This window comes from Pungitius pungitius, chromosome 21, assembly GCF_949316345.1.
Source record: "Pungitius pungitius chromosome 21, fPunPun2.1, whole genome shotgun sequence".
NCBI classification, from domain to species: domain Eukaryota; kingdom Metazoa; phylum Chordata; class Actinopteri; order Perciformes; family Gasterosteidae; genus Pungitius; species Pungitius pungitius.
In genome coordinates, this window is record NC_084920.1 from 1872792 (window position 1) to 1897707 (window position 24916).

Sequence of the window (24916 nt, forward strand, 5' to 3'; positions counted from 1 at the left end):
AATGCAACGAACTAAACTTTTGAAAGCTAATTGAGTTGTATGTGTGAAAATAAATAGGTTAAAAAAAACTGCAATCAGTGCGTCCAATTAAGCTGTCCGTCACCGAAACACTGATCAGTTTTATGTTGTGATGGAGACACTGCTTGGTTTTGGTCGTTGTTGTTATTTTTAGCATTTTAAATGGTGGTTCTCCGCCGCGGTCGCACGGCAGCCGTATCCATGGCAACGAGATGACCTGATTCCGCGGCGGTGACAGTCGACGTCTGCTCTACTTCACGTTTTCCGGGAGTTCCTATTTTCAAATGACTCTAGAAGCCCCGCAGGTGAGTTGCAGAGAACGGGGGGGGCGAAGGGGGGGTCCGGGTGAGACGTCCTCCGTGTCCCCCCCCCCCACCGGGTGATGTTGGTAATAAACAGGGAACGGAGCGGGTGTAAGCGGCTCCGCGGGCCTCAGCATCTCCACGCAGCGGGCCACTTTAAGAACATTATCCCCCTTTAATCCACTTTGCCTTCTGCTGCTCGCAGGTGGACAGACCGTCCACGGAGACACAACAGAACACGCGCGCGTCCACGTTCAAATGCCTCTTTTATTTTGGAAACTGAACCGTTTGTGGCGCTGACCATTGATGCTGGATCCATCCAGCTCTTCCCAAGTAGCCTTTTCCTTAATGATCTACTGGTTGTGATTTGCAGCAGACATGGAGGACCCCGACATACGACAACAGAAGCTTGACAACCAGGTAAACACACGAGGATTAGTTAAGTGTTTTATTCAATTTACACGTGCCATTGGCCAAATATGTCTCGGGTTATTTTCAACTGCTACCTAATACACTTCAATTACCTGACAAAAATATATATATATATATACACCTCCAGACTTAAAGAAGCTATCTGTGTTTCTTTTATTCAAAAATATACCAGTAACATCCACACTGCCATCGGAGGGGAACTGTTCTTTGTGGAGGATAATTAGCTGATAAGTGTCAGAACCACCTGCTCGACAAAGTCTTGGTTCAAGTAATCACAATGACTCCAATAGTAAGCAGCAACTAGCTGGAATAAAACTGTAGCTACAACCAATACCAGTCATTTTATTGTACTAGAATATGTCATTGTGGATGAAAGAATGGCTCGAGCTTGTCATTGTACGACACGTGGTTTCAAAATGAAATGCAGTGGTAGAAAAACCAACAATGCTGCTTTGCATTTTTTAAATTTGCATCAGCCGGAATATGAAAAGAAGCAACGGAAACACTGAAGCTTGACCAGCATGTCAACACAGTGCAACCTAAACCCAAACAGCGTCTAGCCTGAGCACTGGGATTTAGTTTAGTCGTTAAAAAACTAACTACTGGCAATTTGGAATATATATATATATACACACACATACTATTTAATGCTTGTTATAGTGTTGTCCTTGTTATGATTGCAGAGGGACTACTGGTGCAAATTAGCTAAAGCTTTAATCTGGAACAGGGCATCAAATGGTGACGTTTCACTTGTGCACGGCCTCTTTTAAATGAAATAAATAAACCGCCATTAGGGTCATCATTTGATTCTGTTGTAGACACGCGCGTGAACATCGAGTCGAACCCCAAACTCACCCCTCAACTCCCCCACAGAGAACCCTCCTGATGAAGAAACAGCAGAAGAAGAGGGCCGATTCCCAGATGGTGGTGGCCAACCGGGACGCTCGCCAAAGGAGTCGAAAGCACAAAGCTGTCCGATGTGACGAAACGCCGCTGTTGATCAACCAGTCCCTCAGCAACGCGTCCCTGAGTGGTGGGAGTCTCCGCCGCCATTCACGTTCCTCTGTGGCTGGTCTCTTCAAAACGCACAGTGCAGCTCAGGTCCGCTGTCTTAAAAAAAAAAAAAACTTCTATTAAATGCACGTTTTCCGTTTCTTCCCGCAGATCAGGTTGAACACGCCCACGATAACCCACTGGACGAGATCACGTTGGGGGAATCCGACGCGACAGCGAGCGCGACATGTGACGAGGCTCCTTCAGAGAAGCCCGTCACTCCCAAGAAAATGAACTGGGAGATCGACAAAGAGGCCGAGGGCCAGCGGGAGGCCGAGGCCGAGGGGAAAAGGACCAAGAAGAAAGAAGTGAAAAAAAAAGAAAAAGCCATTCGTAAGGATATAAAAAGCACAATGTTTCTCATTTGGTGGCTAAATATGTATCCCCACGTCGCCCTGAATATTCACACAAGCAAAGGAATGCTTTGATTAAATGACAAATAGATAAAACGATTGCTGTGCCCTCCAACAGCGATGGAACAGGACGACGAAAAGGACAAAGAGAAGGAGAGAAAAAACAAGAAGAAAGACAAGGTGAAAGAATCCGAAGACCCGCAGAAGACAAACAGGACTACCAAACGGGAGGGGAAAAGTAACGTCACACATTTAGCTTTGCTCGATGTCACAAACACCCGGTGGAGCTTTAGCAGCGTTTGTCTCCTCTCCTGCAGAGAGCCACGTGCCGGAGGCGCCGTGCGGCGCCGGCGGGTCCGAGTCAGCGGCGGAGACGACGAGTCCGAAGAGGGATGAGTGTGACAAGAGCAACAGCGAAGAGGAGGCTCTTCTTCACTCGCCCCAGAAGAAGAAGACGCTCGACACATGTGAGTCGCGGGTGTTCCCGGGCCCCGTCACCCCCCCCCCCAATGACCCCGGCGAAGTGGCTGCGAGTAATGCGTTTTTTTGTGTGTCATCGTTGCAGCCAGGTGCCAAATCAGCGAGGAGAAGACCAGCAAAGGAGCTCGGGAGACGGCGAAAAAGGAAAAGGCGACCAGGAGAGCGGAGGAGGCCCCGCCGAGCCTCGCTGCCCTCAACTCCAACTACAGGGAGAGCTCCTCCTCCTCTTCCGACTGCGAATCCAACGAAAGAGTGAGACACAAGCGGAAAGACTGGGTTTTTGTGCGTTTTCTCAGATGCAAAACTAGCCGTGTTGGATTCTCTTGTTCCAGTCGACGTCTGCGATGTCCGTGGAGGACCTGGAGAAGTTCTCCTTGCGTCCGGCCCCCAGAGACGGGACCATCCAGTGCAGGGTCACCAGGGACCGGAGAGGCATGGAGAAGGGCATCTACCCGACGTACTACCTCCACATGGAGAAGGAGGATGGCAAAAGGGTCGGCACTTCGTTGTCACTTGAGCTGCGGGAACGGAACGGCCCCCGTTTTCCGCTTTTCACCGTGTGTTCCTATGTGTCGTCACCAAGGTGTTCCTGATGGCAGGCCGAAAGAGGAAGAAGTGCAAAACATCCAACTATCTCATCTCCACCGACCCCACCAATCTGTCCAGAGATACAAACTGCTACATAGGAAAACTGAGGTGTGACTCATTCTATATATTCTACTAATCAGATTGTGATTCAAACCCCCTCAGAAGGCATTAAGAATCCTGTCATTAAACAAAACAAGTGGTTCTTATTTATGGCATCCTAAATGGAAAGTGGAAATGTTTCCCTTTTTTCCATCATTTTGTCTTTTTTGCCTCTCTTTTTCTGACCTCTGACCTTACAGCTAATTCCAGATCATTTACTCTCTGTTTCAGGTCCAATGTTCTGGGCACAAAGTTCACGGTCTACGACGAAGGTGAAAACCCCGAGAAGAAGCCCTTCGTCAAAGAGTGCGAGTCCGTGCGACAAGAGCTGGCAGCCATCTGTTACGTGAGTGCAAACCTCCCCGTCTCCACCGTCCCACCTAACCCCAACCGCGCGAGACAAGAACCCCGCGGTACCGTTGGCTCTCGTGTTCCAGGAGACCAACGTGCTGGGATTCAAGGGTCCCAGGAAGATGACCGTGATCGTCCCCGGCATGCTGGAGAACGACGAGAGGGTCTCCATTCGCCCCCAGAGCGTAAGCAGAGACAAGGAAGCACAGTCCCTTTGGGCTGACGCTGGCAACTGACTTCTCCCCCCCCCCGCCGTCTCGTTATCAGGACGCGGAGACGCTGCTGGCCCGCCACGCCGGCGGCAACACGGACCAGCTGGTCACGCTGCTCAACAAGTCCCCCAGCTGGAACGAGAACACGCAGTCGTACGTGCTCAACTTCCACGGCCGCGTCACCCAGGCCTCCGTCAAGAACTTCCAGATCATCCACCCCGACAACGGTAAGGCGCGGCCTCTTCTCCCCCCCCCCCCCCCCCCTCCCCCCTCGCGCCTTCATTCCTGACTCCGCGGTCCCCCCCGTCTCTCCTGCAGAGGATTACATCGTGATGCAGTTTGGCCGCGTGGCGGAGGACGTCTTCTCCATGGACTACCGCTTCCCCATGTGCGCCCTGCAGGCCTTTGCCATCGCTCTGTCCTCCTTCGATGGCAAACTGGCTTGTGAGTGAAACCAACGCGGGGTCGGAGAAAAGACGCGTACAAACCACACCCATCGTTTTGCGCGCGGCCATTTTCCATGTGTTGTATCCCGGTGACGTCGTAAGACTTTGTGTACAATAGGATGTGGAAAATAAAAGCCATAGACTTAGACCTCAGAGGGGACTTTTATAGGTCCAGTATTATTTATACTTGAAGAGGAAAAGGTTATTTAAGTTGATTTAACGGACTTTCTTTTTATGTTTGACAGATAGGTAAAGGAAAACATTGAGGACTGCCGAGTAAACACTATCGGGGGAAATAATACAATGATTTTTTATTTCCACTAGAATGTGTCTACTTGTTTGAGTTCTAATATTATGATTTGAAGAGTTTTTCCAAAGCCTTAACAACTTTGTGCCGTAATCATCGACTCAGATCTTCACCAGATTACGTGTTATTTTGAGTTACTTCCAGGACTGCTCTCCCTTTTTAGAGTCTGCACCACGCAGAAGGAAGCTTTCTTATCGCAATACAGAAACAAACAGAAAAAAAGAGCTCCTATCAGATGCTGCGGCGCTGCTTAAGGTTTCTGCTCTTGCGCAATACAAAGACTCTAATAAATGTACATCTCACGAGGGCTCCTTCGCTGATCTCAAGCTCATCTTCAACACTAGTTTGCACGAGGAGGACAGAAGGTCATTTTGGTTTCAGACAAATAGAAATAGGCCCACTTTATGCTCTGTGGTATAGAGTCATCAGAGGTTTGCAGATATTCTAGGAGGCAAAAACCCAAAGTTAAAGTGATACCTTGGTTATCACATCGAGTTGACTGCCTGTGTGGTAACATGATGTTTCCTTACTTCTCGTTCGGAGGCACTCTGAGCAAAGCTATATGTGCACATTTATAAAAAGGAGTCTGAAGAGTATCGACCTCTTTTTAACTTGTAACCTTTACTGTAAGTGATGGAGTTGACACAGAAGATTCTTGCTTTTCATTAAAATCTGTTTTTTCCTGAAAGTCTGCGTCTTCTTGATCAACTGCGAAATTAAAACTGGCCCGCAGTGAACTGGTCTACGTGTAATCATTCAGTCTGTCTAGCGAGCTCTCAACTCAAAACCAACCAAACGGTGAACCTCAGAGGAAGACTCGTATTCTTTTATAGAAATCAGCACAACACGCAACCCACACTCATCTCCTGTCACTGCCACACGTGTTGCACAACACTCTTGTAAGTGGCACGATGCTCGAGCAAGCTCCAAAGCGATGAAAGGCCCGAGTGGGAACAACCGGTCTCACGCTTGAACGCGTTCACGCCGGTTTGTTATCTAAAAGAGGGGGATTTGAACAGCCAGATAAAGCTGTTTGTTTTTGAACGACGGCGATTAGTCGATGTTCCGGTTACGAGCGATGTGCCTCAAGGCAAACCCCTGTGTGCACAATCGCCCTCTGGCTCATGGTGGGCACGTTGAACGGGCACATGTCGTTCCGCCAGAGACGCGCATCGTGTCGCATCTCTGGCTGGTGGATCTCACCACAGTGATGGTATCACACCGATGCGCTTGCGTGCCCATTCGATGGCTTTCCATCAGTTAAGAGACCTAATGGGCACCCAGAGAGAGAGAGAGAGAGAGAGAGAGAGGGAGAGAGAGGGAGGGAAAATATTTATATATATATATATATATGTATATATTTAATAGGGTTGTGCATCCAAATTGTTTTTGAAAGCAAAAAGAATCACCAGCTTTGACTGAACTCAACCACAGAGCCGAGAATTCGGCTGTAGGCCTACTGGAGGCCGACCCCCTTCTCACAGACTTTCCCTTTTCAACCGCTCTCTTAAAAAAAAAAAAAAAGTTTAAAAAAAAGGCACATCCTCTCCCCCGCAGAGACGTGTGCGTGATCGCTATCAGCGTGCACGGACTCACTGGTGCCTCCCCCCCCCCCTCTCCCCCTCTCTCTCTCTGCGTCCTCGCTGATAAACCGCCGGCTGCACGGAGACCTCTCAGGGCTGACGTGACGTCTGCAGGCTGCAGGGCGACGGGCTGGAGATGCTGCTGCTGCTGCTGCAGGCGCTTCTGCTCGCGTCTACCGGCGTGGTGCGTCTGCACGGAGATCCTTCCGCAGGTTGGGTACCAGTCGGTTTGCTTCTGGTGGCGAGAGATACGTTAAAAAAAATCAGGTCGCTGAGATTGTGCTTTAATTTGCTCGTCGGGACAAAAGCCTAAATTTAAATTTAAGATGCTTTGTAAAATATTGAACACATTGCAAACTGAAAGTTTGAATGAATCCCTCTGAAGTGTTTTATTCTTTGTCTGTACTGTTTGACCTGAAAGGTTGACTAAGGTTTGTTATTTGGAAAGAAATCTATATTTTGCATTAATGTGGTGATTTAAGGTGTTTCTGAACGCGGATACAAGCACATTGACATGTCGGGTAGGTAAATAAAAACTGGTGAAGCATTGTTCCTTTTACAGAGAAAAAAAGTTCTTTTGAAAAAAGAAAAACATTGTTATTGTTCTCAGTAATTTTCTTTTCTGAGCTTCCATCTCTTTTTAATTCTTATATTGCACCAAGTAAAATTATCCTATGTGTAACATATGTGGGAATAAATGTCATCTGATTCGGCTTAAGGGAGCTCTCCTTTAAGTCTTAAGAAATTATGATTAAAACCTAATGCGTGCGGTTTAAATGTCATTAAGGTTTCTTTAACTAAATGGTATCCATGATCTCTGAATCCTGAAGCTCGCAACATAACATTACTTCCTCAGTTGTGTCCCAGAACCTTGAGTGTGTGAACGACTACCTGTACACCATCAAGTGCACCCTGAGCATCCAGCCGCCGGACGGCCGCTACTGGCTCAACTTCACGGAAACGCACGACAGGTGAGGCCTTCGTCACCCCGCAGGATGCCGGGTTCACCTGCAACGTGACGATGACGCTGTGCTTCCCCGCCGTCGCGTGCAGAAAGGTATTCAAGTGCCCGCTGACACACGCCAACGGGGAGTTCACCTGCTCCTTCAAAACGCACAACCCGAAGCCAGAAGATGACGACGACGACGACGACCATGATGACGACGGAGATGAAACGAAGATCTTTCAGGACACAGACCGTTACGAGATCTCGCTGTGTCACGGACGGGAGGAGGGAGCCGACGCCTGCGAGCGGCTGGGAGCCAAATACAACCCTGCGCGCAACAGTGAGCCACGCGCGCGCAACACACGCACGTGTAAAAAAACAAAAACAAACAAACAACCCCCCCCGCAAACTTGTGCCCCCATTGACCACACGCTTCCTCCGGCTCCTCTCTGCAGTCACGCCGAACGCGCCGCGCCGCCTCGCAGTGCGGCGCGACTCCAGCGGGCACCTCTTCACGTGGACGAGCACCTACGAGCCCTACGGGGAAGAGACCGCCCTGACCGAAGCCCTCGTCTTCCAGCTGCGCTACTACGAGAGAGGACGCGCGCGTGACGTGAGACGCGTCGTGGTGAACTTTAATGGTTTTGCGGCTCTTTCCGAAGTGTCCCAGTGAGAATAAACCTGTGAGGGGGCGGGGCTATTGAATATATTGTGGTCTTAACTTGACACAAAAAAAGAGCTCAAGATAATACATTACATACATTAAATAAAATGTCCAAAATCCACGTATCCCCCCCCCCCCTACTCTTTTCTAGAAGGATTTAAGTGCTTAAGATCCTCCACTAAGAGGGACTAGGATTATGTTCATGAACTCATTCTTTTACCTTTGCTGCCTGAGCACAAATAACACCATCTTGACTAATAGATTAAGTCAGTTTATCACTACAGCACTTTTATTGATATCCACCCTACCACTACAAAGATTTGACACCCTGTGAATGTTGATCGGACACTTCCAGGAGCGCATAAAGTACATTTCCTTTACTACGGTTCTTTATATTTTTACCATGTCTGTATTTCAGCCGAATTTGCCCATCATCAACACCAACCAGCTGAACTATTCTGTGGCCGATGAGCACTTTGTGCCAAACACCAAGTATGCTGCGCGAGTGCGTTCCAGTCCTGACCAGACTCACTACATGGGCCACTGGAGTGACTGGTCTGCTGAGGTCCACTGGGCCACAGGGCCGGCTGCGACGGGTGAGTCAGCTGATCTGAGCTAAATGAAGAGCTGTCGGTTATTGCACAGACTGTACATTCATTACTAAAAAGCATCCTCCTTCAAATTGTTGTACTGCCCATAGATGTCCACGGCGCGCTCCCATCCAGCACACTGGTTTCTGGCCTGGTGAAGGTTCTCGTCCCGCTCTGTGTGGTGGTGTCCTTCGTCCTGCTTTTCTGCTGCGCGCCAGTGAAGAAGTACGGTCCCTCGGTACGGTTTCACAGCTCCTCCGCACGAGACTCGCACTGAGCGTCTTTTTTGTTTGCCGCGCTGCAGGTGGAGGCAGGGGGCCTTCATCCCAACGCCAGCGCTCTACTTCCTGACACCCAACGCCGACTGCCAGGGCGATTTCAAGGCAAGTTGAGCTTAAAATAAAACCACCGTTGCCTCACAACGGTTTCCCTGAACATGTGTGTGTGTGATCGCAGAGCTGGGCGGTTACAGAAGAAAACACGGCGGACATGCTGAAGGCCGAGGAAACCCTCCAAATCGACACAGTCACCGAGTGTGACGTCCCCGAGGAGGAGGAGGAGGAAGAAGAAGAAGAAGAAGAGAGCAAGGATCATGGTCACCACCAGGTGACGGAGGGCAGCGTGTACAACAACGTGTTGCTGCTGGGCGTCCCGTACGCCGTGAGCTCCATGGCGCCGCCGTCGCCCCCCGGGAGCCCCGCGGAGGGTGACTCGGGCTGCTGGATGGAGAAGTACTGCCCCATGTACTGCAATGAGTACTGCACCCTCAGCGCCTTCCAGGAGAAGGGTCCCACAGGGGGAGGGGGCCCCCCTACAACCAAAGCCTGCCCGACGGGGGCCCTCAGAGCGGAGGCCGTTACTGAAGCATAAGCGGACTGTAAAAAAAGCGTCTAATTAAAAATGTAATTACTGTTAGAACCTGAAGTTCAACTACACACATTTAGATTTACAGCATTAAATGCTTTACGCTAAAAATAACTTTTAGATGCGTTGCTGTTATAACATGCACGTTTGCAGTTTATTAAATAAAATGCTAACATTTTGTAGAAAGTTTTATTTACGCCAACACATACATGAACAAAGCACCATATAACCTTAGTCTGATACAGAAGTAAGCCTACCTGCCTCAGTCATCATGGCCATTTTTATTTATTTCATAGCAAACACTCTGAATAACAAAAAGACAGCCAAGGCAGCAGATTCTATCGTATATTACAGCATGCGGAATAGAAAACCTGGGAAAGAGAATTAGACAGAGCCATCTAGAGACACTAGTGAGATACAACAGTATAAAAGTGCCATTCATTATACAGCAGTTGAAATACTGACAATGAAATAAGCGGATTTTACATTAAATTTATGGAAAATTAGAGGGGGGGGGGGGGGGGGGGGGGGCATAAGGAATAGACCCTGTAAAAGAGCAATATAAAACGAAACAAAAATCTTCTTTGAACATTGACGACAGCCAGCCTGCACGGAGTTGATGAAACTGGTAACGAGCCTCGTCCCTCGCACCGCATAAGACAGTTAATGTTTAAAAAGAAATGACCAGGGTCCCCTCCCAGCATTACTGGCAATTAAGAACAACGAAAAAAAAAGGGAGAAAAAAAAAGGTAGGTCGGATGGCACAGAATGTGTGGAGTTTAAATAGAAGTCTTTAAGCAAGTCCTGATGTGAGAGGAGCACATTCATTGAGAGACTGAGCGGGGAGGTGATTCTCGTTAAATTCCTTCTGCCACAGCGGAGCAAGTCTTCGCCCTTACGAGGGGGAGAATTTTTTGGCTTGTGCTCGAACTCTTTTTTCATATTCTACTCTGTTTTGGCTGGAAAGGGGTTAAAAATAGCAGTTATCATTGTGCACCGATTGCTTACACACACGCACGCCCCTAAAGCAGAATAAGCCCCCTGAAAGATCATTTTAATCTGCTATGGAAAAACAATATAATCTTTAGGTTCGCCTAAAATAAAAAGCACTTTGATGATTATCCCTTTGGAATTATGCAGTTTTAGTTATACACATCTACCAAGTCGTAGCACAATGAGAACATTTCTCTGCAAAAGGTCCATTTTGATAATGCGAAGGAAACATTTCGATTTTTTTTTGGTACAGGCAGTTCAGGCAAAATCTCTAGAAGTACAATCTATTCTTTTCACTTGCATACCATAAGAAGTGTTCAATACATCCCAATGATTAAGAATAGGGCTTTTTCGTTTTATAATAAACCAGACTCTGTATGTATGCATCGGTTTGTTTTTTAATGGAGGTTCTCTTTTAAGAGGTTTGTATGTGTTGGAGAGCTGGAAATGTTTGGCTGAATCGTGTCACAATCGTGTCACATATTTGGTTGTTTAGTCTGTGTTTGAAGTGTGAAATATGGCCAAATGGAAAAATATATATTTTGTGTTTATTCATCGTTTATACTGTGAACTTCTCAGAAACCATCAGAGTACTCGTGGCATGTTTCAGGGGGTGGGGGGTCTCCTTGTGACGGCCCAGAGTGACTTCTCAGTTACTCAGTATTTTTCACGTGAGCTACTTTGTAAATTTCTAATCATTTTTTACACATTTTGTGGTCATGTTAGTGAAAAAATGAAATTTGTAATCACTCACCAGTAGATTGTGTAAGCCTCTGCTTGGGCTGGATCCTGGATATTTGGTTCATTTAAGAGTTCCTGAATACCTAATAAGATCTGCAGGAGAAATGGACAAGTTTATATGTTAAGTTTGCATCTTATATTCGTTGATCACTTAAGTTCAAGATTAGCTACATTCATTTTCCAGTCAATAAATAGACGCATTAGCTTATTTTATGCGGCCAATTTCAAGTTCTAAAATTAAAACGTTTTCCCAGGTGGAGTCTTGGAATCCAGGTTTTAAATGAACCATTTCAGAAAACCCTGTAATGTTAAAGCATGCGGGTCAATCCAGACCTGCTTTATTGTGATGGCTGGTCTCCAGTCCTTGTCCTCCTCTAGAATAGATAGGCATACTGTGCCTGATGGATACACATTCGGGTGAAAGAGTGGTGGCTCAAATTTACCTGAAACACGAGAAAGTGCAAGTTATATTATTGTTATCATTCAACACATGCAAGTGCTATTTGAGTATTCTGTTAAATGAAAAGCAAAGGGATGTATATGCGAGTCCACCCACTAGTTGGAGCTGCCAGCCAACATCCAAACTTCTAAACAGAAATGAATGGAAACGGTTACCATGACGATGCCTGATTCTGCTTTTAAACCGATAACACAACCAAGATTTCAAACAGATGCTCAGCTTTAGCAGGCAATCTTACACATGGGTTACCTTGAGATTACTCCAGTACCCAGTTAGCAGACCCTTGTTAAGCGAGTGCGTAGCTATACAGTCTATACATGACAGTCTTTGGAACTACAAGGATGTCATCATTTAAACTGGATGTCTTATTCGGCTGTATTGGCTTCTAGTTCCATTATGTAGGTTTCTACAAGGATCTGCTACTGCACAATAACAGTGTATAATATAGAATTAACAGTGGAGTCAAAGCCGAGCACAGGTCAGACACAATAACTCACATTTTGGAGGTGAAGAAGGATAGTCATCCTTGAACAACATGCGCAGTTTGAACAAGCCTCCTTCCCACGGAGTCTGAGGAGAAACACATCCATTACAGTCGTGTAAACGGCATACATTACTTATTAATGCAAGCGGGCTGTGAAACACATTACCCCTTTCTTCCCGGGAATAGCACACTCCCAATTCATGAGATTCATGGTTCCATCTGGATTTTTTGTTGGTACGGCAACAAATCCCTGAAAATTCCACAGGACAGTGTAAACAGTTTAAGGTATAGGTGTTCACTAGACTAGTCAGACACCACACCCCCCACTCAGGGAGAGCCCAGGACAGGTGCTTCTCACACACAGATACTTACGAAAGGATGGTCCTTCCGCCATGCCTTGCGCTCCTGTGCAAGCCGGCTCAATGCAATGCCCGACATGACTCTGGACTCCTGGAATAAAAAGAATGTAGAGTTGATGAAAACACATTGTGAACGAGGTCTGACTCTGGGATTTAAAACCTATCAACCTACAGTTTAATTAAAAACACAATTTGTCAATCAAGTCATTTGCAAACTGTGGTGTGCAACGGTTAGAAGGGAGAGGGCTCAAAAGTACAAGCTGACACAACATGACAGCGTTGCAAATGAGGACAGTTACACAAACTTAACTTTGTGGCTCTGCGGCCCACTTCAAAGCTAATTAGGAGCCTTAATTGGCACTAAGGTTACTCATAGCAACGATGAATTGGATACAACTTAAAACGGGGCTAAGCAACAGCGACAAACTGTCAAAGCAGCATTACCGAAGTTTACAAGAGTCGGGTTTTACTCCACATGTAGTCAAGACTTAATGCGAGACATGTTTCACCTTCAGCCTTAATATAAAATGTTTTAAAGTATCGTTTGAACAGACTTGTCTGCTAACGCTATGGAGGCTAGCCAAGTTAGCCTGTGGTGATAACGTCCCATGTCTACAAAAATAAAACAGTCCTAGTTATTTGACAAACTTTAAGGGCTGCGGGGAAATAAAACCACAAAAGGTGAACTTCCTTAAACGTTCTTAGAGCTTTATTCTTCAACTCGCTGTCAACACAGGTGTCAACAACAGGACTGAAAGCTATTTGGTTAGCAAGCTAGCCGGTTAGCTTGATAAGCTAACTCATGTGCGCCAGATTCGTGTTGTATCCCAACAGGCGCTGGTGCTGTTAGCGTCTTGACACGGCCTGGTGCAGCACAAAAATGCGCTATTTGCACTTGATTTAAACACATTTTTAAGGTGACAGAACGGGGATAGCCGGCCGCCTTGTGACGATTATACAAATATACTCGTGATTGGTAGTAAGCGACGTGAAATATTGCACAGGGGTAAACCCCATCACAAACCATTAAAACATAGGGACAAAGAACGCCAGAGCGAAAAGGCGCACATTTGTGCATTACAAAACTAGCGAAAATGGCGCAAACTGAAGCGGGTAAAATATCACTAAACACGACTGAATGAACACGTTCGGTACTCAAGGTGTGCTCTTACCTTTCAGTACGGCGCACCGGCTCTGGTAATTAGGCGAAATGAATTAATCGTGGTCAAATCCCGTCAAACCTTGTAAAGTTTCCCTCCTGAAAAACCAACCGCTCCGACTCCAGAGACACAGAAACAGCGAAATGAAACAGTCATCCGTCCTTTACTTCCGTCTTTGCTTAAATACCCCGAAGCTACATAGGGGCAAATATTTGTCATTGCAATGTGCAAATTGGGCTCATAGTTGCGCGTTTAACTCTAAACAATGTGTGAATTAGTCGCACGACTGTACCGTTTTTTTTGTTTATTACTTTACATATAACGTTACTTCAAACAGCACAACGTCCGTTGGATCTTAAACTGTAGAATTATCAAATGGCTCTTTACGAGCTGCATTATGTATAGTGTTCGGAATATCTGCTGGCTGTTATTAGATCATAGTTATATAATGGTAAAATGTATTATACGTTTTTTATATATGGTGAGTGTCAGGCGAGAAATGTCCAATTATCGCAAAGGCGATTTCTATCTTGTCTCGTGTATCATCTTTGTCGGACCAAGGACCGTAAGCCGCCGTAGGCGCCGTTTAGGTGAAAGATTACGTTTGACAATTCAAACCACACAAAGTCCACGCTAACGAGAGAGTTTGGGTTAAGCTAATCGAGACCTTTTAGGGGGGCAATATACGTTTGAACACTGTTCTATCCCGACTTGTTAAAAAACAAAAGTGTAGAAAAGGGACAGGCATGTTTTCAGGCAACTAAAGGCAGCGGAATGATTTCTGAGGTACTGACACAAGAGGGCGCTGTTTGAAGAATAAAACCATTTACATAAAAGCAGCAACATCCACATGGCAAAGGACAATATGTGATGTACAAGCTAGTGCAATTAATAATAAACAGTTTAGGGTAAATACACCTGGGGGAATAAAACAAAAAAAACAAATGTATGAATGACAATTTTTATTTGGTTTACCCTATGCAAGACCGTATAGATATATCCCATTAACCGCATACTTTGTACATGTTTTACGTTGCATAAGATCGTATAGAATAGTGATCTATGTAGTGATAAGAGAACCTTATTCATTGATGTAATTGCAAGATTGAGGAAAAATGACACATTCATTCTCTCTGATTACAAGTGTGATAAACTCCAATCATGCACTACAGTGTCAGTGGCTTATGACATGAATGCAAAACAAACTGGGCACTTATTAGTATCAGGCTACAGATTTGATAAGTTTGTCAGAGACACAAAATGATAACTGATGCCAAACGCTTGTGATGGGCAATAAAAAGGTAGCTGCTAAAGTAGAGGAGTATTAACAACTCAAACCAGAGTATATTCAATGAAATTACAAAGGAACAAAGCAAACCAAAAACACTTTAAATCTCATTGCAGAAAAAAAAAAAAACTCAAAAAGGACCCCAAAATGAAAAGTGAGCATCTCGGCCACAAGAGGACGGAAATCCCGATTGTCTGCGCCGCTCCGTAGGCTGAAGGTCGGCACGTCCGCGTGGCTCTCAGTTCACGTGGAGCGGGGAGTGCATTTACACAAGTCAGGACAAACGTTAACACGTGTCGAGAGGAAGTGCAAGACAGTACGTAACTGGAAGGCTTCAGAATACTATAGCAAATGTAAACACAGCCTAAACTCTGGCAGGAAATCCAGTCTACTTTAAAACCTCTTTGCAGAGTTTAAATTTTGCACTTTAAAAGCCCTTGCGTGCGTGTGTCTGTATAGCTATATCAAAAACTTGCATCCATTTTTTTTTTTCAACAATATAAAAATTGTTTTAATCAAGTGTATACGTGTACATGAGAGTAAATGGAGGTTTGTGTGTCGTTAAGAAGTCTGTATGTACATAGCGTGCCAGCATTAATAAGAGTTTACTCATCCCTGACACTAACGTGTACGGTACATATAAGACATTGGATTTTGGTCATTGGGGGGTGGGGGGGGAAGGCAACACAAGGATTTTTTTTGTGAATGAAATATCCAAACTATCAAAACCACACATCAAACCTGAAAACAACCTCCTATAAAAAAAAAAAAGTGTTCTGAAATGCAGCATTTACACCAACATTACAGGCTCGTAAGCAACGTGCACAGTGCCGTTTCCCACTGTAGTGCTTGTAATGCGGTGTACGAAATCTACTCAAGTCAAAATGCTCAGAAGAATCACAATGCAGGAAAAATACATTTGTTTTTAAATGTAACAGTCAACTTCATAGACAACCAAGTACAGCTTTGTCATTGGTTATCAAAACATGTTATAGGCATGTTCTCAGTGAAAGACACCGTGTTCAGCATCAGCTGTTTCAATCTTAACTCAGAAATCCTGTACAAACAATGCAAAACAGAAGTTAACGTTGTCAAAAATCATCCAGTATAAACAACCGTGGTTTCAAGTTGTGTTTTCTCTACAGTGTACAAAACGTGCAGTTTGCTTTTCTTTGAAGAGTTAAATATTAATATTGAATTTGTTTTATTTACATAAAAAAAACCCCTCCGGTTTACGTAAAGAAAGTCCTCGGCCTTCGAGCGCTTCCAGCCCCCCGAAAACTCCCACGAGGCCGACTGTTGCCCCTAAAAAAAGGATTTAATCAAACACGATGTTCCCTCAAACATACCCAATAAACTAGTCAAGCAAACTCAGAGGGAAATCTTTTTTTTTTTTTTTTTTTTAAAAGACGCCCTTGTCTCAAGAATATTTGTCCCGATGAGAAACGGGACAAAAAAAAAAAAGTCAGTTTAAAAACAGAATTCACATTATCAAACCACTTTTGAATATTTTGGCAGTTAACTGTAGACTTATGAACATGAGGAGTTCCAAAAGTTGTTAGGCAAGTTAAAAGTTATACAAAAAAACAGGTACTTTACAACATTTAGAGAGCAATTTACCGCTTTACAAAGTCTCACGTCTGCAGGAGCAGCGGAACTCTTACTTTGAAACAGCCTTTTGAATGATCATGTGATTAAATGTGTAACACTTGGCTCTAGAATAAGAACAGAAGTTAAGTGGACGTTTTGACCACACGGTCGACTTTTTGAGCAACAAAAGAACGAGAATAAGCAATAAAAAAACCTCTCTCTCTCTCAAGGCCGCTGAGTTGGGGAAACCGGGGCTTTCATCGTCCTGTTCATTATGTGGAAACATTGCTCATCACCAATAAAAGCTCCTCATATTATTCGCTGCTCTAAACGTTTAAAAACGCATCTGCAAAACGTCGGTGTTGTAAAGCTCATCCTCATGATCACAAATCTCAGCGTAACTGTTGGTTTTATTTAATAACTGCCTACCAGGTGCTGAATGAACTCAATTCCCTTAAAGGTTTCTAAACAGTGATTGAGTGATGAAGACCATGAAGACCATGAAGACCGATCCCTACGATAAGAATGAACTCAACGGATGACCCTGAGTGAACCGTTGGCCTTATACGATGATGGCGGCCGTATTCTGTAGCGTAAAACATTTCTACGTTGAAATTACTTACTTGAAGAAAAGAAAAAGAAACGTGGCGCTAATTAAAAAAATTAAAAAATAAAGGTCCAGTTTAAATGCACAGGCACAAATTGTCAGTAAACAGACTTATTTACATCAAGAAATAAAACAAAAAAAATAGAGAAAAAACACAAAACAAATGCACAGCCCTCCTTTAAATCTCCATTGTGCCCAACGTTCTTCCACAAAGATGATATGTTAGCGTCATAACACCCGGAGCTCATAATACGGAGTCCTCTTCACATCCGGGAACCGCGTTCCTGAAGGATCTGCAGGGACCAGAAGACGAACAAAGGATGAACAAAACCACGTGGACTCGGATCTGAAGGAGGAGACGCAGCACAAAAACCCAACAGAGGCAGCGGGTCCATCTTAAGAGGATTGTTAACAATCATCACTGCATCAGTCCAACAGAGGAGATTCAGAATTAAGGACAACATCAAGACTTTTTTTTTTTCTTCAAAATTCCTGCTTTTGATGAACGACTTGTTGGTCGTGTGTAGGTTTCGTAGGGACTGAATATTCACCACGCCCCCCCCCCCCTCCCTAAAAGCGCTTACCTTGGCCTTCTCACTGGGCTCGCTGTTGGTCCCGTACGACTGGTTGTGCAGCTCCTTGGAGACCACGCACAGGAACTCGGACTGGTCCTCGTTGCCGTAGTTGTAGGAGGAGCCGATGCTGACCAGCTGGAGAGACACCAGAGCAGAAGGGGAGGAGTCAGCCGCGGGGGAAGTGGAGGCAAAGACTCGGAGGGGGGGGGGCTCGATGGGGCTCGCACAAACGCGAGTGAGTCTGGCTTTTTGTTACACTGACTCTGGAGTTTGGGTTTAACAAAAGGCAAGATGACTCATCGTAAAACACATGGTACAATATGGACACACACACACACACACACAAAAGCTCCTCTGAGGATCCAACCCAGAATGCCACGGAGACACAGTGGGGACGCCACTGGAAAACAAAGAGACCAAAACACCAAAGAGAAGACTGGGGGTTACACACAAAGTCTGGAATCGGTTTCAAAGGGGTACTTAAATGTGTAAATGTGTCTTATAAGTAGTTACACTTATAAAATGCAATACAAAAGGCCGGCCTTAAGAACCAAAATGACACAAAATAACTGGTTTGTGCCGGTGATAAAACAAATAGCACAAAGGGAGAGGAAGGTAAGACTTGAACACAGACAACGGGGGGGAGGGGGGGGGGAGCAGTGGATTTGACTTGATACGAACATGCTGGTTTACAGTGAAGATACAAAACTGTTGAAAACCCCCATCAGTAACAACAAGCGCTGTGTCGAGTTCCCCATCGCCTCGACTGCCGTGTCAACAAATACCAGACGCCTCAGGGGCGGGATGATGTGCGCCAAACAGAAGACACAATGCGTCTTTGGGGGGCGGGACATTGTGGCCTTGCATCGGTGCGTGTGAGACTGAGCGCTCAGGGTGGACCCCCCCCCCCCCCCCCCGCAGGGCCGCGTGCACGCTGTGCCCGGCGCGCCCCGCGGGGGCCGCGTGCACGCCGTGCCCAGCTGTGCATGTTCAGACACGCGTGGCCTCGTTAGCCGGCGCTGCCACGCACTTGTTGTTGTCGGGCGCTCCTCCTCCTCCTCGCAGTAAGCGCCAACGCAGCGAAAAACAACCCGGTAATCTGTGCCGGCTTCCACGGATTACGTCGTCCGTAACGAGCAGCAGAGCCGAAGACTTTCTGGGTGAAATACGCGTCGACAGATTGTTTCTATTAGTGGAATCTTAAAACCAGCTCAAAGCTCGTCTCCCCAGCAGACTTTTCCTGATCTGACGGCAGAGCTTTGCATGAGGAGAGCTTCTGGGAGTTTCCCCATCTGACCTTTGTGAGGAGATGGGAGAGATTTCGGCTCTAGTGGGCGATCCAGAGGTCCCTTCATTCACATGTAATATACAAAGTGTAGTTTCCTGTTAGGAATCGATCAGAAGCCAATGCAGACTTGGACTATTCCCTCTTATTGTTTGAATCTATGTCAATTAGAAAATGGTAGATTACCTGAGGGGAAGATAACGCAACATTTCACCTTTAAACGACCACCACTCTATTACAGCGCAAGCCCACAAAACAGCCAAGTGGCTACATGAAAGCACAACACACAAAAACTAACAAAAATAACAAAATAAGACAAAAAGTGAAAGCATCGGACGTCGTATTCACAGACAAGACAAAGAGTCGTGGTCTCTTGGCCTGACTGGCGAGCAAGAAGCACAAAGAAACATCAGGAAGAACCAACTGAAAACATCAGGTGTGTGTGTGTGTGTGTGTGTGTGTGTGGGGGACAAACGGCGGGGGGGGCGTGTGGCCGACACGGGGACCATGCAGTGACCGGCCCGGGGACAGAAAGTGGTTTAGACACACCTCTCCGCTGTTGTTTGGCAAAGCAGACTCCTCTCCCTTCACCTCCCTTGACACAATCAGCAGAAACTCTGACTGGTGGGCCCGCCCGTAACCTATACTGACAAGCTGCAACGACCAATCAGAGCACAGAAGGGATGCCCGGATCACGTATGCGGACAGTGAGAAAGATGCGATTTGCGGTTTGGCTTTTAGGGGCAGTTTGATCATTGAGGATTGGATCGGGGTCAGAGTGAGCTCAGCGGGGGGGATGGGAGGAGGGGGGGGGGTAAAAGCACGAGGAAAGGAGGTTTTGCCGCTGTAGCCTCGCGGGGGGGGGGAGATTTACCTGTTCGAACTTCCAGCCGTCGGACATGGTGGACACCATCTGCGTGAGCTCCTCCTCCTGGCACTGCAGCACACGGTACACGTGCTTCACTGGGACCTGAGAGGGAGGAGGAGGAGGAGGCCACGTGGGAGCAGTGGGATCAGAAAGAGGGAGCAACGCCCAGAAGGGAACAGGAACACGATTGTAATGTAAATAGCACTTTGTGTACCTGTGATGTTTTACAGTCGCGGTCCCTGATCTTGTCCTTGAGGAGCTTGATTAATGATGTGATGTTGTAGAATTCGGCCTCTTCCAACACACCTAAAAAAAAACGGTAAAAAGGAAATACACACACAATAATAAAGAAACAATAACGACCTAAAAGTCATTTTATTTGTTCATTGTGCAACAGACAAGTCTATTTGGAATGCATATCGTACAGAGACATTACCTTCCTCTGCCAAGTCCCTGTTGAGCACCAGCTTTCCATGTCTCAAGTAGTTGAGCACCGGCCCGAAGTACGCGGGGTCCCGGTCTATTAGGTAGGCACCGGTTTCATCCTGAGATGCGGAGGAGAAGGAAAGGTGAGATAAGCAGAGATCCCCAGTTAGGTTTGGAGAAGAAGATTCCAAGTGTGAGCATCCAGCACACTGATGGAAAAAAGGGATTTCAAAGACAAAGACAGTCTAAAAAGTTTCCAACAAGGTAAAAGTCTCTTCTTAAAAGAGTCACAGAGCGGGCGTGTGGCTTAATCAAAACTTAATCTGTGGGGGGGCGGACATCCCCATCGAGCATCAGTGAAAACAACTGGAGGGATGAGACTCCCACAGGTGCCACAGCTCGGGGACGTCACGCCGCCATTCCCACCGGCCTTGGGTTTGATCCAGATTGCTTCACAACTACTGGGTATTCCCCTATTTCTGCAAGTACTAGACCGCATGTGTCTCATGGGGGGGGGTGGGGGGGGGGGGGCGTTTTGTACTTTACGCCGAGGGTCGTCAAGTACAAAACGGGCCTCACAGTCGCTCAAGTTCAACAAGCACGTGTCGTGCCGACCCCTTAATCCGCCTCGTCGTAGTTTCCTCGTCTTCGGACTCGTAACCCATTTATCTTTTCAATAATGACAAGAGGGTCCCAGAGCGTTTGCTTTTGTAATGAACCAGAGCCCCTCTGTGCTGGTTGACCTCCTTTCCAGTGCAGAAATATCCACCTGGAGGCTAATGGAGCTCTATTCTGGCTCCTTACATCTCCGCAGCGGGCCCCGGGTCGGAGGAGCGCTGCATAGGACGTCCATTTTAGAAGACGGGCCGTGCGTGGTTTTCGCTTCTACGATCCGTCTTGGCGAAGCGCCGTTTGCCGTGATCGCCAAATGGATGCGATCCATTGACCCCGCGGAGCAGCAACCGACCGGGACGAGTCCAAATGTCTGCCGTGAAAAGAAAAACAACCTCCAAACACTGGCGGTACCACACGGGTCCTCCACACACGGACGTACCTTCTGCTCCCCGGCACCTCCGGAGTGTTTAGGGGGGTACAGTGTCCCACTTCAGAAAAAGCTGATAATGGAGGCTCTAATGGGGGAGGGGGGGGGGGGGCATACACACAAAGGGCACAGTGTCTTCAATGAAAAACAAAAAAGGTTGTGTCTCCGGGGGCCCAGCACTGGGCAACAGGCAGAGGAAAGGGGGGGGGGCGGGGAACTTGAAACTTCTCTGGGGTTAAATACCATTGTGATAATGATAAACGAAACCAGCTCATCGTCTATGAATATCACGGTTTGATTTAAAAGAGAACGTTAAAACAATGTACATCTAGAGCACCAACCGGCCTGCATTCAACCAAAAATATAACTTGAAATGAAGGTAAACAGCAGCAAACTAGAAGGCTTTGAGCGCGCACACACACACACACACACACAGGATGTCACTTGTCAATTAACGCGTCTTTGCATGCATGCATGCGTGGCAGCACCCAAGCTGCGTTGCTCAAGTCCCATCAGCTATACGAGTATATAAACTGCTAAATGTCATGCAAGAGACCAAACATTACATCACACATCGAGTAGTTATCAAGGAGAAGCAGTGAAGCCGTTCAAAAAGGTTCCGCCCAGCCTTTCACTGCAGTGGAGCACGCTGCAGAAACACCACTTAAAGACAGTGCAGCGGATCTCATGGATCACGTGACTCGGGCTACTTAGCCAAGTGGAAGCCCGATGCTGGCGGAGCGGGAGCCAGGAGACCCTCTGGAGGACGAGCAGTAATGGCACCGTCAAAGTGGCCTTCAACTTTTAAATAATACACGCATCACATCGAGGCCACAACCACGTGAAAACCGGCTCATATTTCAAGACATTTGACAACGCGCATCGCAGGGAGTTCAACCGTTCATGGAGGGCCGAAGGAAACTTCTTGGCTTTTCTTACCAGTTTCAACCCCTGAAAGGCGACGCCATTAGTGACAGCGCCTCCTTTCAAAAGGCCCCCCCGCAGCGCGCATCGCTTGTTCGAACGAGGGGGCATCACAGCAGGGTACCGGCCTCCAGACACGGCTGATGTGCGGCTATCATTCTGCACTGTGCTCTATGAGCCCTTACTGCGAGGAGTCACGAGAGGAGGAATCATCAGCCGTTAAATATTCACACAGCCCCCCCCGTGGTGCCCAGACCCGACACACGGGCTAAATGGGAACCTGTTTTCACGCACACGTGACGATGGAAGAACTTTCCTCGGGCATCAAATGGACATAAATATGAAAAAGATGAGGTGGGAGGAGGGGGGGGGGGCAAGAACCCTTTGTGATGCAGTGCTTGAAAAATTGATGCAGTTCTCAAAGCCTGAAAAGCCCGGGTCTCTACTTGAGTGGTCCTGAGCGGAGCGGTTTGAAAGCGGGCCGCGTGTCCCGGAGGGAACGACGCCCGCTGATGCGCCACATTCTGCTTGCTGATTGGACAAAAAAAAAAAAAAAAAATCAATCAACTTTGAGAGCAACACCTACTTAGGATTAGGATCAAAAAAAAAAAAAAAAAAAGGAGAAGGAGAAGGACGTCCGTTCGAGTGGAATTGCTGTAACTATTTAGAAACTTGTGAATAATTTTTTCTTTTTAAAAAGGCCTGCGCAGTGTGCAAGTCAACAAGCTGAATAATGCAGCTCTCCTCAGGAGTCCTGCTGGAGCGAGTCGCCCTGCGTGACTGAGAGCTGAGACGCACTTCTCCTTGGCCCCGGAAACACAACGCGCCAGTCGCACAAAAACAGAGCTCGCCTCTGATCCGCCGCTCTGCCGGGCTTCCTGTTTGTGTGCCGTCGTCGTTATGCAGATTAACAGAAAGAAAAAAGAAAAAGAAAAAAAAAGACGGCCTTCTCGGGCTTAGTCGCTGATGAAATGAAATCCTGTCAATGTAAATCGGCAAGTGAAATAATACCCATTGACCCCGTTGTTTACTGGAAGCCGTCTGAAACGAGACTGTAATGGGCTCGAGTCTGATACACACTTAAGACAGAAGGATTTAGAGGGACTGATCCGATGCCCGTGGGAGGATAAACTGACAAAAAAAAAAATAAGCAAGCTGATTAGTTTAGAGATTAAAAGGCATTTGCATGAAAAGAGGAGATGAGCCACGGCGTCAGCTTAGGAGGGCAGAGGTGCCAGCAGACGACAACAATGAATAGTGGGGCAGCAAAACCAACAGAACACATTATACTATGCATGCACACACCAACACATTAAGTATGACTTAGCCAGGAGCCTTAAGAGCGCACACACACACACAGCTGTTACAACTGGCATATAGACAAACAAAGAGCCTTCTGGAGCATTAAGGCTCTTCGGGCACCTCACTCCACTTGGCAATGACCGATGTGCTCATTAGCAGCACACACACACACACACACACACACACACACACACACACACACACACACACACACACACACACACACACACACACACACACACACACACACACACACACACACACACACACACACACACACACACACGATGATTACTGCACAGTAAACACACAATGAAGGTTCCCACGTGCAGCAGAGCCCATTATTTCTGGGCTAAAACAATATATATTTTAATTGGCATAAGACCAAAAGGTGACCAAAGGTGCATAAGGTGATATGCCTTGGGAAATAATTAGTTGACATTAAATATTAAAAGACGTGTACAGTTGAGGTTGGATGAGGAGGAGAATGGTCGCTGTCACAGTTTGACACATCGGCCTCCGATGGGAAAGTTTACAACTCACGTTCCTGAGGGAGAATTGACATTCTCTCTCAGGAAAAGCTGCCAAAACTGTTTAAAACAATACCAGCACCTCAACCCGCACATCACAGAGTATTTTGTTAGAAAGACGATGTAAGGCGGCTACACACACTCTCTCTCTCACACACACACACACACACACACACACACAAAGCTAAGAGCGAGATCGGATGTCATGCGGGGACTGTCGGAATCTGACGCTAGCTAGCTTAGCGTGCTAATGCTAGTTAGCCACAGAAACTGGACTTGGCACAAAGTATGAATAACACATTTGCACAAAGCGGGGCGTCTGATTAAGCGAATGGAGACGCGACGTGACCCCCCACCGCGGGGGCTCAACAATATAGCGATCACACATAAAGTAACTTCGTGGAAATTAAAAACGGAGTGAACCAACAGCGCTCCTGGCTGCGGTGCAAACTAGCTTAGCATTTACCTTGTCAGAGTCGAGCTCGGGGTCAGCTTGGCTCAGTCTGTACAGAAAGGATTTTGGATCTCGACAGAGCGTCTGTCTCGTCGTTAAAAAATACGTCCCGCCGACGTTCAGTCGAATCCACTTGGCCGCCCCGACCCCGGCCGGGACGTGTCTCTCCGTCGGAGAATGGGCCGGACATCTCCGGTGGACGGAACCGCTCGCCTCGCAGCTGTTCTCCGCCATCCCCTCTTCTACTTTTTCTTCTTCTTCGTCGTCTCCGTCTCCTGCGCCCTCGCCTCGGCTGTTGTGCGGCTGACAGGAAATATCTCAACTGCGGCCACTAACTCCGGGAGTCCCGGCGGTTCATGCAAAGCAGGATGCCAGCGCCACTCCTCCCGACCCACCTCGCGCTGACACACTTTACTGTAAATAGTCCCGAGAGGAGCAGCGATCTCCTGACACAGCCTGCAGATCTCATTCGGTGGTGCAGTTTTTTTTTTTTTTTTTTTTTTTTGTGTGTGCGTGTATGAAAGTAATCTCCACGACACA

General features: G+C 46.8%; 4 protein-coding genes across 6 annotated transcripts; 2 read left to right on the plus strand and 2 right to left on the minus strand.

The window, feature by feature from the left end:
* The first annotated feature begins 103 nt into the window (after nucleotides 1-103).
* si:dkey-220f10.4 (tubby protein homolog) lies at nucleotides 104-5378 on the plus strand. Of its 2 annotated transcripts, XM_037464662.2 has the most exons (13): nucleotides 104-323; nucleotides 694-740; nucleotides 1626-1785; nucleotides 1917-2138; nucleotides 2277-2396; nucleotides 2476-2625; nucleotides 2724-2890; nucleotides 2971-3132; nucleotides 3222-3334; nucleotides 3557-3671; nucleotides 3763-3861; nucleotides 3944-4115; nucleotides 4207-5378. In XM_037464662.2, exons 2-13 carry the CDS (start codon nucleotides 699-701, stop codon nucleotides 4338-4340), a joined length of 1656 nt encoding a protein of 551 aa, XP_037320559.2. In that variant the 5' UTR covers nucleotides 104-323; nucleotides 694-698; the 3' UTR covers nucleotides 4341-5378. The 2 variants fall into 2 exon arrangements, with proteins under 2 accessions (XP_037320559.2, XP_037320558.2); XM_037464661.2 differs by lacking the exon at nucleotides 104-323 and having other exon boundaries at nucleotides 397-740.
* Nucleotides 5379-6310: 932 nt separating this feature from the next.
* Nucleotides 6311-9615, plus strand: LOC119213400 (interleukin-21 receptor). The gene is made up of 8 exons (XM_037464663.2): nucleotides 6311-6436; nucleotides 7081-7195; nucleotides 7278-7510; nucleotides 7626-7783; nucleotides 8253-8430; nucleotides 8535-8649; nucleotides 8729-8807; nucleotides 8881-9615. The coding sequence occupies exons 1-8, from the start codon at nucleotides 6361-6363 to the stop codon at nucleotides 9292-9294; spliced, it is 1368 nt and encodes a 455-aa protein (XP_037320560.2). The 5' UTR covers nucleotides 6311-6360; the 3' UTR covers nucleotides 9295-9615.
* A 256-nt stretch (nucleotides 9616-9871) lies between these two features.
* On the minus strand, nucleotides 9872-13657 carry ube2ib (ubiquitin-conjugating enzyme E2Ib). Its single transcript, XM_037464670.2, has 7 exons — nucleotides 13498-13657; nucleotides 12339-12416; nucleotides 12133-12216; nucleotides 11980-12052; nucleotides 11356-11465; nucleotides 11036-11115; nucleotides 9872-10247 (listed from the first exon to the last, which is right to left on the minus strand). Exons 2-7 carry the CDS (start codon nucleotides 12402-12404, stop codon nucleotides 10184-10186), a joined length of 477 nt encoding a protein of 158 aa, XP_037320567.1. The 5' UTR covers nucleotides 12405-12416; nucleotides 13498-13657; the 3' UTR covers nucleotides 9872-10183.
* Nucleotides 13658-14432: 775 nt separating this feature from the next.
* Nucleotides 14433-24858, minus strand: kctd5b (potassium channel tetramerization domain containing 5b). 2 transcript variants are annotated; one of them, XM_037464261.2, is made up of 7 exons: nucleotides 24389-24858; nucleotides 20135-20243; nucleotides 19913-20004; nucleotides 19705-19800; nucleotides 19380-19484; nucleotides 17555-17680; nucleotides 14433-17263 (listed from the first exon to the last, which is right to left on the minus strand). In XM_037464261.2, the coding sequence occupies exons 1-7, from the start codon at nucleotides 24608-24610 to the stop codon at nucleotides 17234-17236; spliced, it is 780 nt and encodes a 259-aa protein (XP_037320158.1). In that variant the 5' UTR covers nucleotides 24611-24858; the 3' UTR covers nucleotides 14433-17233. The 2 variants fall into 2 exon arrangements, with proteins under 2 accessions (XP_037320158.1, XP_037320159.1); XM_037464262.2 differs by lacking the exon at nucleotides 19380-19484.
* Between the last annotated feature and the right edge of the window lie 58 nt (nucleotides 24859-24916).